Below are 14,057 nucleotides of genomic sequence, written 5' to 3'. Positions count from 1 at the left end.
ACACAGGCAGCACACTGAAGTGAGCTTCGGAAAATATCTTAGTCTACGTACATAATTTTTATCTAAATTGAGTTGACTATGTATAGGGTTTTGCTTATTTTTGAGGAATATAGTTCGACTTCGACTTTAGAACGATGTCCTTCAAAACGAAGACCTGAAAATGCTTGGTGATGACAGTAGTATAACAAGTAGTGCCACGCATAGGCTCAAACGTACCTTTTCGAAAAGTCACATGTTTCCGCTTCGTTATTTTAATCGATGGCGACTCAGCCCCACTTATCAACCAGCTATATTACCCTGCCAAAACGAATGGGTTACTATGAAGTGAGGATCGAGAAAAGCAAAGGCCGGAAGGCCACAAAAACAACCCGCACCGAACTGATGACTAATGAATCCGGAGGACGTTACCTGCTCAGCGTTTACTAATCGTTGCCTTTTCTAGACGTTACTATTTTCGACGATGAAGGTTCATTAAAGTGTAAACAAGCGGAAAAATCTATTGATAAGTCAAAAATGGCTATATTCACATAATTGGGGTGCTTTTCTCAGCATCAATCAATTTGATCCGGCTTTTTTCCAAGTCAATCAACAATAAACTCGCGTACAAATGATATATGACGATACTAGATGAAAACGGAGTACTCTTTTGGTTGTTACAGCGTATTCGTTGTCCAATGCCATTTGTGGGACCGAGCGTCGATACTGATTTATCTTTGACTATCTATATCTTTTTGTTCTAATACCCTTGATTGATATTCATAAAAGGAGTATCTACTGATGCCTGCCAAGTTTATTTGTATTTTTTCTACGCATTTTACTTCCTGGGCATTAACAGGACACATTCAAAAGCTTAGTCATCTCTTGCCGTGTGACTTGACATTCATGTCTGAGGTACTGAGCCAATTTGTCGAGGATCAAAATCATACTGCGAATTGTAATGCCTATCGCAATGTTTCAAATATTGTGACATTCACGCGATCATTTCTAACTTCTGTTGAACAACAAGAGAAAATACAGTCCACAATTATTTTTTTGCAAAAATCGAGCGAAATTGTTAACATTGTCTCAAACACACTCTCAGCTTGCAGACTGTGTATGGCCTTCAGTTTTTCTAAAGATATACAAAAAATAGTCTAGCGGCGTTAAGCAAACGAGCTTAGGGGCGTTTTTTTTTTGGGCACAAATACTTCATGGGATTCCTCGTTCGATAAGTTCTGAATAGGCGACGGCAGGCGATGCCGTTTTTTCTGCGCCACATATTGTCGAAGTCAATCTCAACCAGGCTGAGTTCTTTAACCGGCCATTGTGACGTACGCCGTTAACAGTTGAGCGAAACGAAAACAACGACCGCCACAAGATACTTGTATGGCTCTATAAAGTGATTGTTCGTTGACGTCGTAGAGGTCTTCGATAGCTCGCATTGCAAGAGGTTTAGGGATCCAAAAAAGGATGGCAGTAGTCTCGTACTTCAGATCAGCTTAAGGATGATAAATAAGGACCGTCTTTTATGCGGTAATTCAGTTCACCTCGTCCCTTCTAAGTTTGCCTAAGTAGCTAGAGAACCTTTATATACATATATATGCAGTTAGGTCCTCTAGCATTGATAGGTTATGCAATAAACAAGAATTGGAAAAAAGCGTTAGTCAGATTAACTAATTTTGAATTGGTATGAGATGGACATTAGACTTCATATGAGGTCGCTCGCGAACTTCCATCGCACTCAAGTTACAACGTTCTCTCGTAGCTATTATAACATGCTTAAAGGCCTATGTAGTTTGCAGTGGACTACAGTTGATGAAGGTACAATATACCTTTCACGCCACGTGATCATCAACCTTGATCGAGACGCCGCTTCATTTGATCTGATACGATGCGTTTTTGTCATGAAGAAATCGACAGGACGGCCTCTCCTCTTACGCGCCACAAGGAACCATCGATCTCGATCGTATCTCTTTAGCACTTACTTTGCTGATTGATGGAGCATGCGTGTATAGCAAATACTGATTGCTTTATAATCGAAAAAAAAAAACAAAGAATTGGTGATTCGTAGAATTTTATTTCTTATTTGCAGTTGTGCTGAATAGGGAAGCGTCATTATACGGTCACTGTATCTGGTCGATCACCAATTAATAACGAAATAGTTCTTCCGTCCTCTTGGAGGAGAAGCAATTCATATAGGAAGTTTTGCAGGTAGACGTATACCGAAGATCAATTGGACATGGCCATCGCTTGGGTAAACAGGTGAACCTCGGTCTTCATCTGTTTTCCATTCGAGTCGACTTAGATAAACGCATTGGGCGACAAAAGCTTCAACTGTATCACAGATAATATTTAGGCCCCTTAGAGTCACGGTTCTCTCGAATGACTATTTACGAATTGAGTTCTGTTCCCCGGTAGTGCGATGACAAACGACTGTGTGCCCAGCATAATGTAGCCTATTTTGTCATCATCTCTCGGATCTATACTGTTCCTATTTCCAAAGTTGTTTTCCCGATGCGGAAGTATCCAGCAGCTGAAATCACACAGGACTAAATCATAATATACTGCACATTTTGGTTTTTGCTGGTGCGGCTGCGGTGTCGTTTCCCTCAGTGCGAGAACCCTCAGTGTGTGTGTGTGTGTGTGTGACTCAGTACCCATTTCAAACCGTAAAATTAGAATTTTCTAAATGGCAGTCATTTCTAAATACGATCACGAACTCGACAGTGTAATACACTATTTCATTTAAGAAATGACGAAAGAAAAATCCATTTATCATGATGCTGATTAAAAGCCCTATATCGTCTATCAGTTGATGCAAAGTGTCGAGTGGTGGCGTCTGCTTGTTTTGTAGTCACGTTAATCAGTCGAAAATTTGCATCTATCAGGATGATCAGGCGAGTGAAGCTAATAATAATTATAATAATTAGCCTAATATATTCGAAACAATCAACAGTGTCTCAAATGAGGTGACCATCTTTCAAGTTCTGAATGGATGGATGTTTTCTAAACCATTATAAACAGATAATAACCATGCTAATATTAATGGGTCCGCTTACTGCTACGGAATTTGACTACCATTTGTTATGTCGGATCATGTATGTAGGTCTGTATCTGACTAAAAATTGGTTCTTTCTGTATTATTTTCCGGAAACTCAGTTCAGCTGCTTATACGATATGGGGGGTATATATGGGGAATAAGTTGTGTCTAGGTAGCATTTCAAAGACGCTCTACGTCGATCAGATATATCAAATAAGAAAGAGCCAGCTACGTAGCTGAGAAAGACCTAGGCTTTGAGCTGGTCTCACGTCTACAACGGATGAACGCGAACCGCTCTATCGGTCATCTGGTATATATAATGGCACACGTTACATTCCCTACCTCAGGAGAGTCATAAAATTTTTCAAGTTATGGCGCTTAACTAGATACCGCCGTACAGCTTAATCGAGAAACCGCAAAGTATGGCGTGGCCGAGATTTCACTATTAATAACAGACATCTGAAAATCCCCCTTGAGCGTCAGTTGTGTGGTGACGTAGGGGCATGGTAATAATAGTATTTGCCTCGATCTAATTCATCCGGAGAGATAATAATCAGATAGCCGAAAAGTGACTAGCAAATCTTTCAACGATATTGGAGTGCTATTCCAGCACGATATGAAAATCGGCAGCCACGGTGGCGCTGCGCCGCTCTAAGCAGGACATCGTCCAGCCAATCTTACAGCAACTTCATCGGCTGCAGCACGGTATTATCGTATCTTATCAACTGTGGCTGTTTGTTATTGCAGATACCGAATGACTGGTTATACTACATTTCGTCTTTGCTAAGTATTATCTGCTCCATGTAATTTTTTTATATCTCGTTAAAACGATTCACTCTATATCAATTTGTTGTCTTTGTCGCTGCCGCTACCGTGCTGTATGTGGACAAGGCGACTAACTCGTTGAACCCCGCGTGCTGTGCGATTCCCCTCATTATCAGCAGCACTACTACTATGGAGAGAAAATGGGCACGTGCCACAACAGCAGCGAGAAAATGCCGCACAGCATCGTCTTTGTTTACTACTTAGGTAGAAAGCCGTCGATGTCAGGAAAAGGGCAAAAAAAGGAGGCAAGATGGGAAGGGGTGACCCCCTCCCCAGCAGTCGGTCCCCTGCTGTGGAATCCATTCGAACGAACACAAATCGGCATCAATCAAAGGACGATCTGGCAGTCTAAATAGCGCTGACGTCGCAACTCACCCGAGCAAATGACGTCAACGATGACGGACGGGGGGGTGTAGAAGAACCAGCGTTAGCGGACAACGTTTTAAATGACGAAACCGTGCCGCGCGTCGATAATGAAGACGTGACAATGACGTTTCCCTAGTTTTAAAGAGTGAAGGCTGGCGCTGGTGGCAGATGAAAGGTCCCAGCAAAGTAAAGGCTTTGTCATCGATTGCACGCAGGTAATTACGCTGTTATAGTGTGCAAGTACTCTACACGCGATAACAGGGTCGGTAATTAGCGTCAGGCACCTTCGACTGCTGCAGTTTGATTCAGGCTAAAGTGATTGTTGAATATTGAAAATACGAAGTACAATGGGATCATCTCGTTGAGAGCGTTATTACGTGCGATGTCCGGAACAAACTACCGCTGCAGCCGCTGCGTAAGGGGCAGGATGTGATAATTTTATAAACTAAGGAATAATACCTACAAAAAGTCGGCTAATTGTTGTCTAAAAATCGAGCGTTTTTCTTGAATGGCTATGACTCTTCTGGGCACATTCTGGTTTTTCTAGCGATTCTAGTAGTTCTAGGCGCACTGCGTCGGACTATCGCTCAGATTATCTGATCTGAAAATGAATTAGGAAGTTATAAATCAGAGCAAAGTTTGTAGGCAAATAACGGATTTTTCTAGAAACTGTTGAAAGTAAAAGCCGAGAAAGTAGATATAGTTTGTATGTTTGACGAACGTTTCTTTTTGCACAAACTGCTATTTCAAATGCTGTTTCTTCCTTTTTTTTTATTTAAATTCTGTTCGCTGTATTAGAAGGACCTCTGCGACTGCTTTCAAGTACGGCGACCGAACAGGTAAATTAAGTTGTTGTCCCAGCCGTCCGGGTGCATGACTAGGAAGACCAGCAAGTCCGTTAGCGAGATCACAAAACCTTGTACTTGCTTCAACGTCAACAGTACGATAAGAATCAATGAGGTTTGGTGTGGTCACGGTTTTGCGGGGTGTACCGTAATTTCTTAAAACAGGCCTTGCGGTCATTGTTCGAAAACTGTTTTGGACACGTCCTTAGGTAAACACGACGACTTCAAGGGGCTACGATACACGGATGTGGTATTAACGAAATTCATACACAATTTAATTTAAAAAACCCGGTTGCTTAATTATAAAACAGCGACATATTGTATTGCAACCGGTGCTCGCCGATTGAGCCAAATTAGATGCGTCCATAATAAAGTCTATATTTCGATTCACTGGAAGAAGCATGCCAGAAAATGTGTTAACCGCAATAAAAATCATTTATGGTCTTTGTAACTGCATAAGTACCTGTTGCGTATTCGGGTACACGGATCAGCATTCCATAATTTTTACATAGGTTGTATATAGCTCAGCTTGGAATTTATTTGTATCAACAGCAATAGCAACATCTCACACAGCTCTCAAGGTCGCCAGCATTGGGCTTGTAGGAGGCGCATATGGGTATCATCGTCGTGCGTGTAAGACGCAAACACGAATCCCAATTAAAGGGCCGACAGGCCGAGATGAGCTTCGGGGCGCTTGGATGACGCACAGGGTCAAATGCGCAGATCAGTGCGGATGTGACGGATTAATAAAAACAGGCGCCATTGGGCCCCAAGGGCTTGACCAGCTCTCGAAGCTCTCAAATTAACAGAGTAATATTGACCTGCTTTAAGATGTGGGGAAAATCGTAGTAGATGCAGTGGAAGACATTACTAGGGCTGAGGAAATTACCCCCACTGGTATCGCTGTAGTTGACTGCGTGTAGAGGGGACCCCCCCCCCCCCCCCGTGTTGACTGTGATCATTCGAAACGATAGGTTGCTCAAGATGGTCGACAGTAGGCTTTTCTAGGGTAAAAGAAAACAAAAATTCAATCCTATGCGACTGATTGACCTGTTATTTCTTCCTTGTTTCTAGTTATACCGAACTCTCAAAGATACGTTTTTAAATTACGAAATCGAATTTTATTTCGTGGCTTTGAAATTCAACACTTTTTATTCAATTAATATGCACGAAGCGGAAAAAACTTAAGTTAAATAACAACCTGTGCATTACCAATTAGATAATTAAATGTATGACTAATTCAAACGGATTAAGCCAGGGAACATTTTGCTTACTATAACCTACGCTATCCGTCTAAGGACATGTAACCAATATCCTTTGTTACCAGTTCACGACATGAAGTGGTATGCATAACCGTGTCAAAAATCGGGCTGACATTGTTTGTGCCATAATATTTTGATAATGTATGCCTTGTATTTTGTGGATTAAATAAACGAATAGACCAGCACAAACTATAACCTCATATAGCAGCTAAGTATTGAGACCTCGCCTCCGTCAGTCCTGACAATTTTCAATATTTGCCGCCACACTCTCCTTTCTTTTCCCGGTTGTTGTTGTTGTAACTCCCTTTGTTATTGTTGTCGCTGCTGTTATTATTGTTATTGATGGGCATCGATTCGTCCTGTTGGTTAGGATTTGGCGGCGCCCGCCTTCGTCGACCAGTCCCATCGACAGACGACACCCTCAGCATATGCCAGTTCGCAGCGGCGCGGATATTGGCGCGAAAACACTAACAAAAGCATGCAAACAGTCGTTAGAGCGGCGTAACATACTCGCGGCGGCTATGATAGATTTCGATGTTAGCAACATTTAGGAGTAGCCGTACTACAGAAGCATAGTCTGACGTAATGATGTCCAATAGCGGTTCCAGGGGCATCTTCACAGAACGACAGTGACAACCAGTTTTGGTGCTATAGCCAGACTGATGGCAGTGATGGCTGGTTCGTGGCTTGTTTTGGCAGCAGCGACGTTGAACAACACCATAAGCGGCTGCTGCCTCTTTGTAGTCGTCGATATGCTGACTGCTGGCAAGGCGAAGCGCCCTCTCTCCGCGGCTGTGCGGCTGACGGGTGCGCCTGCCCTCTCCCGGAGCCGAGGGGTCGATAGTAAAAAGCGATGAGCGCGCGTGCCGGGTCCATTAAATGACGCCTCCAGCCCCAGATTTCTCAGCTCTTTTGTGGCTCTTCCTCGAACCTCGCGAGGTTCTGGTCAAGGTCTCCCGTGCAGTGTCTTGACAGACCTGCAGAGGCATCCGAGAACAATATGCCTTTCTCCGGGAAGACGTTTGTGCAGTGCTTGTTTATCGGAGCGGTGCTAGCGGGCAGCCATGGGGCGTCCATCGGTAATGTCACCGTCGTGTCCACAACCACGACGGCCTCCACGACAGGCAATAACAGCAAGAACCCTATTTCGGCCAATAGAGTTCTTACACCCGACCAAACACAATCGCCCTGTGTGTGTCTTGATCGATACAAAAATATGGAGTGTGGTGACGCCCTTCAGAGCGAAACGGACGATGCCAGATATTTCCGATTCGAGGTAAGCAAGGCCAGAGAAAAAAGCCATGAACGTTGTAGACTATACTAGCACTGCAACGGCATTCATTTATTAGATAATTAGTTTAGCGTGGCGCGGTCCGCTTGTCGCTTACTTTCCGGATAGTAGAACGCATGCAGTGAGTAAGCCAGTGAGCCAGCTGCTCTAAAATACAATGGCAAAATGGACATTTGTGTACCTGCCCGTCAAAGACCATACATCAAATGTAAATGTTCGAATTATTTTCGTTGTTATTTGCGAGCGGCCGCATTATGTTGGTTCTTTGTCTATGTATATCTCTGCATTTTTCTGTCCACTGTTTGTTTCGACAGATTGTGTGCCGGAAATTGAGCTCAGGTGAGCCTCTGCAGCAGCTGTACCGGTCTTTACGAATTAAATCACCAGAGGCTCAGTTCGTGATTTCGGTGCACGAGTTGACCATGCAGGAGGTGCCCGCCCGATTCCTGGCTGGCGTCAAAGCTCTCATCGTTCACCTGAACACAAGCTTCGTGCAGACGTTCGACTTGGCCGCCTTCGAGGGGCTTGAGACCCGAGTTTTGGACTTGAAGAGCCTTGCAGGTGTGCCACCTCCCTTGGAAGCCATCAGCCGAATCCCGAAACTGGGCACACTTATGCTGCATGGCTTCCATCTTGAAGGTAGGTTGCCTCTTCAATCGGGCTTGGCCAATGTCCGAACCAGCTAGACAGGAACTACTACTACTACTACTACTACTACTACTACTACTACTACTACTACTACTTCTATCGATGGAGGTAGAAAGCCCACGTGGTTTTGAGTGTGTGACGAGAGGGCCGCGAGCGGAGCTCTCTTACGAGCGATTGTATGTTGTGGCTGTGCATTGTGATTTGATTGCAGTCGTTTCCAAGGGCTTGTTTCCGGAAAGCCTGATGACTCTGGGGTTGTCATCATGCGCCGTACGTCGAGTGGAACAGGACGCTTTTCCCCGAAGCCTGGTGGCACTCAACCTGAACGGAAATCCGGATCTGACAGCGCCGAACCTCTTGAACGCCTTCCGGGATATGTCACGACTTCGTACGTTGTATCTCAAAAACACCGGCCTGAACAACCCGACCAAGGACGTTTTCAAAGGTTAAGGATAATCGCATTTTACGTTACTCGTGCCTGATATGCGTATTGCTATGGGCTAGGCGACGGCCTATTAGAAACACGCCGCCAACGTAACATTAGTCAAAAAAGAGCTGCGTGCTGCATAAATAAACTTGTATGCGTACGAATAAATTTTAACCAAATTTTTTCCGCTCACGTTTTCGTACAGGTCTTAAGGGCCTCACTACACTCTATCTCGTCAACTGTAATATCAAACAACTTAATGATGATGTCTTTACAACGCTCCCGAAACTTGAGTCGCTCTTTCTTGGCCGGAACTCACTTCGCCAGTTTGGATTCATGCTTAGAACAAATGTGTCAAATCTTAGTATTGATGACAACAACCTGACCGCTTTGGATGATGTTTTGTTCGACAAGATTGGAGCACGCCGTCTACGGTCACTCAATTTAAGCAACAACGGATTTACTGAGGTGCCACAGGCGCTCCGGCATCTCAAGGAGCTGACATCGCTCCTGTTGTCCGGCAACCATATTGGAAAGCTAAATTGGTCTGCCCTAAATGGCCTTCGCAAGCTTTATACTCTGGAGATGGGCCATAACGAGTTGATTATGATCGAGGGCTCGCCGGATCTTCCTGAGCTGTGGTCACTTGATCTTTCTGGCAACCTCCTTGAAGATCTGCAGGGCACGATTAGGACACTTCCGTTGGGCAAACTCGACCTAGCCGGTAATCGTTTCGAGAAATTGAGCATCGACGAGCTCCCAACTACGTTACGAAGTATCAAGCTTGAAGGTAAGTAGTGATTACAATAATATATCGGCACAAGGTTGTTTCAGCATCGACATCGCCTTGTGCTGTCACTTTTATTACCGTCTGAATTAGGTAAAGACTAGTATCATATGAAATACGAGTAACCGAAAGTTTTTGTCCTGGATTAGGAGATGCACCGTTTAGCGTCTTCACTGGATCGGCTCAGGTCCGAGAGTTGCGCTCTCTTTCTACAGGTGAGCCACTCTGCAGTCAAACGCCGCCATTGTGACAACCATTTCTATGCTGTTCATCGCATAGAATATCATTATCGTCATTAGTGACGTCATATGGACCGTGGCTATGGTTAATTGTTGTCGAGACTTTGCTTATACACTAACCGGAGGCCGCTTTCTCCAATGAATCGACTTTCTCCAGCTTTCCTTCATTTTTCTCTTCGTCGTTGTGCAGCGACCGTGTCGTCTCCCTCTATACCTTCGTAGGTATAGTACAACCCATCGGCGTAGTTCTCGTCCCTCTCTTTGCGGCCGTCTCGGTACGAACAGCAGCAGCTGCGAAAATGGCCCTGTAATCTGATCGTGGAGCCAACAGTGGACTTTGCCTGGAGGTTGCCCGCCGGCGGCTCTAGCAGTTGGCGACCCTTTGGCGGCTGTCGTTTTAGCGCCCTTCTGATTCGGCGGTTGTTAGAGTCCCATTTGTTCATTCGCTTGTTCGCTCGCTCACTCATTCTTTGGTGCTGTTTTTTTTTTTTTTTCGTAGTTCGTAATCACGACGCGTCGTCGTTATAGTCATAGTCATAGTCGGCGTGTTCTCTTTTATTTGAACCCTGTACCGTGCCCCGGCCCGATCGTGACGGACAGCCGGTAGACCCGACGCTACCAGCCAGCGGCATACGGTGTGTGTCTCGCCTTCTTACGACCAACGCCATTTTCTACGTTGTTTGTTAGCTACTCGTTCTCTCTCTTTCAGTTTCTCATTCAACCTATCCCTGATGACGATCCCCAGTCAAGGCGATGTGGCAGCGTTCCCTCGGCAGAGTCGTGCTAGGTCTAAGCTAGCACGATGTGCGGCTGATACAGTGATTTTTCGTCCATCGCTGCTGCTGTTGTCCCTACCATCACGATGACTATGTCAGGCCTCGATACTGCTCGCTGCTACTATTACTGCTGATGTCTGTTCTTGATATGTGGCGCTTCGTTCCAGCGATGTTGACCGTCCGGGTCGGCGAACACCCAAATGGGATGGGCGAGTTTTCTCTACGCTTCAGTCTTAACACACACATTCACAGCTGTCTGCGAATCAAGAGAAAGACATTGGTGGGAGTAAAGTGCAGTATAGTGGAGTAGCCGGCCAAGTCAGTCCCGCATCCGTTTGCTTTGCTTCTCAAGCCGCTCGATCATCTGACAACCTTTGGCTTGGTCGACGGATTCGAGGTTCTGGGGCAGGGCGAGCTTGGTCCATTCGGTCGTGCCGAGAGACTTCCGGAGAGAATTACGAAAATGAAAGACGAACGGGGATCCTCTAAATAACAATCGCTCAAAGGGTCATTACGGGCTGACGACGTTTCCAGCTGTGCCACGCTCATACGGGTTTACCCAGCTCCCAAAACAACACACCGTTAACAGACGTCGTGACTAATAGGAGACGTCTGAAGACGCCGAGTTTAATGATATTTTTTTAACTGCCAGATAATAGCGCACGTTTGAAAGTGACTCATTCACACAGACAAATAGCACTCAAACTTTTGGTTAGAAAAAGCCTTCCCTTTCCTATCAGGAAAAAGAACGGTGCTGTTCTTTCTATTTCTCTCTCTCTTTCTCGGCACATTTTCGTTGTACGAATGCTTGGAACTGCGAAGCACCCAATTTACATAATAATTACAGACTATTCTTGGTATTTATTACCAAAAAATGTTATTGTTTCTCTCAAATGTTTGTCGTCTGTATTTATATATTACGTGTATAATTTTCCATTGAAATCTTAGGTCTACATGTTAATTATCTAGGAATAATATCTACACTCAGACTTGAAGTCGGTCCATCAGCTGTAAAATTCCTGAAATACGGATTGGTGCACAAATCAGTATAACTACCAACGTAAACTCATGAACTTAGTTATTGCCCTAGCCATCTTCATCGGAACATTCATGTATATAAAGTATATATTTTAATTACAGTCGATAAAAAGTTGACCTGCGCCATCGTTCATTAATTTTCTGCGTTAGTACATAGTAGTTCTAATGGGCACTGACTGGTAAGTCACAGGAGAAAGAACTGGCAGGTTGTTGACTTTGATGCATTACGTCGAACCATGTTTATATTAAACACGCGAGCTATTCTAAAAGCAGGTAGGTTTATCGTTCCAATATAGCTCTGATCGAATTAGGCGCGGTGCGGCCGTGTGATTTTTTTTGGTCCTGTTTTCGGACCAACTTTCTGTCGTTGTCCGTTGCGATAATAGTATCGAACTTTAGTACCTAGTAATTCCCGTCGTTGCGCGGTGTCGCACAACGACGAATGAATCGTATTGTTATTCGAATGTTAATTTTGATGAACAGGTAAAACAGGGCGCGTTCGTAACGTATACGCTATATTCGCGCCCCGACGAGAGACTCGTAGAAGCCGATCCTAACGAAAGTTTGTTTTGCTGCTTTTTCGATCGATTACAGGTAACCCCCTTCACTGCGACTGGCAAGGTGGATCCTTCGATGCTGAGCTGTTCGAGCGTCTCGCTAACTTGGTCCGGTCAAATTACGGCGCGCCCTTCACCGAATGCCCGCCTCAGAAGCACCACCAAATACGTCATTAGTTGTTGTTAATAATAATACAAATAGTAGTACTAATAATGATTAACTATTTAGCTGGTTTTCCTATTTTGATGTAAATGACGATAGGCGAAAACAGAGAGAAAGAAAAAGACAGAGAGGGCGAGAGAGAAAAGGCCTAACGAAAAAGGCTAAGCGAAGAAAGAAACCAGGAGCGAAGCACAGGTCAAGGAGGCCAACAAAACAGCGCACGCGCGGGGTGAAAATACGACAAGTCAACTAAAAACAGTAGTAATGAACAACTTTCGTAGTAAGTTACGAAGGAGAAAGACAGCTCCTAACAAACCTTAACGAACAACTAATCTATCTCCTCACCTTACGCCGCCTTTTCTTCCTTAGCCGCCATTTCAGAACAGAGAAAGAGATTCTATTTATTAAATTATTAATTATGAGAAAACTTTCCCACATTAATGTACTCATTCAAGCATAACTAACTTATAAGTACCACATGTTGTGAAAGATATCGCCAACGTTTTCTATTTCCGTGCGTTCCCATCTGATGTCACTCTTGAAGAGCGGCAAATTCGTTCTGAGGAGCAGACTATAATTTGCTGTCAGAGCCATACTAATAGATCTTGATCTTGATTAATATCCATATAGGTGATCATATAGATATAGACTTTATAGATGCTAATAACTTATTAGATATCAGCGAGCGATTCGTCAATCAAGCCTTTGATTGGCCTTGGACAAAAAACTGTACTTTGAAATGTACTGTTTGTTTGTTTGTTAATGGTAAAAAGTATGTTAAAAGAAAATGAGAGCCCTATACATACAGATAGTCACAAGATTAATACTAAACAATCGTCGATTCTGAAAATAACTCTAGATTAGATTATACCCCATGATATTGTATCAACTACCCAATCATAATATAACGAGATAAAACACACTTTCCGCAACGTGTTGAACCTTTTAGATAAAACGAACTCTTCTCGGAGATGCTCCGTTGCAACCGTATTAGTAAAGCCCAAGGGTGTGCCCTTATAATTGTTTTCTATGCTAAATGACAGTGCACCTCGATAAAATGAATCTCACTTAAATAGACCATTGGCTGGATATTGGCTGTAAAAGAACGCGCGTATTAACAAAAAAAAAAAAAAAAAACAAAAGAAAACACAACAAAAAAAATGAACGACTTCAGCCAAAGGATTCCCGATAGTGATTGTGTCGCTACAATGTATGAAACGTGTAAAATTGCCCGACTAATATCGAAAAGAAAATAGCAAGCTTTGATTTTTCTAAAGCTCAAACAATAACAGCGATCTTCTCATCGGTATGGCGAAGCGAAGGAGCCCCATTTTTACAGTTAATCGTGATTATTTTTAGCCTACTATACAGTAGCCACTATATCGATTGCAACATATAAACGCCATGTTGTAGGCGGGTTCGTATTTTTAAGAGCGCCCTCTGACGGCAAAGCTATGCTTTGCTCATCGCTATTATTATAACAGCCACCGGCTCAACGTGCCTCATTAAACGATCGAGGTTGGTGGAAATTAGAATTTTCAGTGAGACATGAAAAGATATTGCCAGACAGTGGTAAAATTATTGCTGACTTATTATTACATAGGAATTATTGTTTATGTATACTGAACATGTATATCTGTATAGACAGAATTGGGTGCATGTGCTACGTCTGCAGCAAAAATTATAACAGTGACAGCAACCCAGTTTAGGCATCGACTGACTATGCACAAAATGCGTAGAGTTAGGAATAATTGAAAAAAAATCTCAAATGGTGTTTCTAGTCATGAGATATATGTATGTATGTATGTATATAT

The 14,057-nt window shown here is 43.6% G+C and overlaps 1 protein-coding gene across 1 annotated transcript; it reads left to right on the top strand.

Moving 5' to 3' along the window:
* Positions 1 to 6,181: 6,181 nt before the first annotated feature.
* Positions 6,182 to 13,824, top strand: LOC111266478 (uncharacterized). Its single transcript, XM_022843996.2, has 5 exons — positions 6,182 to 7,593; positions 7,923 to 8,247; positions 8,468 to 8,701; positions 8,889 to 9,473; positions 12,118 to 13,824. Exons 1-5 carry the CDS (start codon positions 7,318 to 7,320, stop codon positions 12,255 to 12,257), a joined length of 1,560 nt encoding a protein of 519 aa, XP_022699731.1. The 5' UTR covers positions 6,182 to 7,317; the 3' UTR covers positions 12,258 to 13,824.
* Positions 13,825 to 14,057: the final 233 nt, after the last annotated feature.

Source organism: Varroa jacobsoni, unplaced genomic scaffold (assembly GCF_002532875.2).
Source record: "Varroa jacobsoni isolate VJ856 unplaced genomic scaffold, vjacob_1.0 scaffold_1086, whole genome shotgun sequence".
Taxonomy (NCBI): Eukaryota; Metazoa; Arthropoda; class Arachnida; order Mesostigmata; family Varroidae; genus Varroa; species Varroa jacobsoni.
This window is presented reverse-complemented; position numbering and strand designations above follow the sequence as displayed.

Excerpts from the sequence above, each read along its gene's own strand:
- LOC111266478 (XM_022843996.2), top strand. The coding sequence starts at position 7,318 with ATGCCTTTCTCCGGGAAGACGTTTGTGCAGTGCTTGTTTATCGGAGCG. Across the intron at positions 8,248-8,467 it reads GCATGGCTTCCATCTTGAAG|TCGTTTCCAAGGGCTTGTTT; the intron begins GTAGGTTGCCTC and ends ATTTGATTGCAG. Across the intron at positions 8,702-8,888 it reads GACCAAGGACGTTTTCAAAG|GTCTTAAGGGCCTCACTACA; the intron begins GTTAAGGATAAT and ends GTTTTCGTACAG.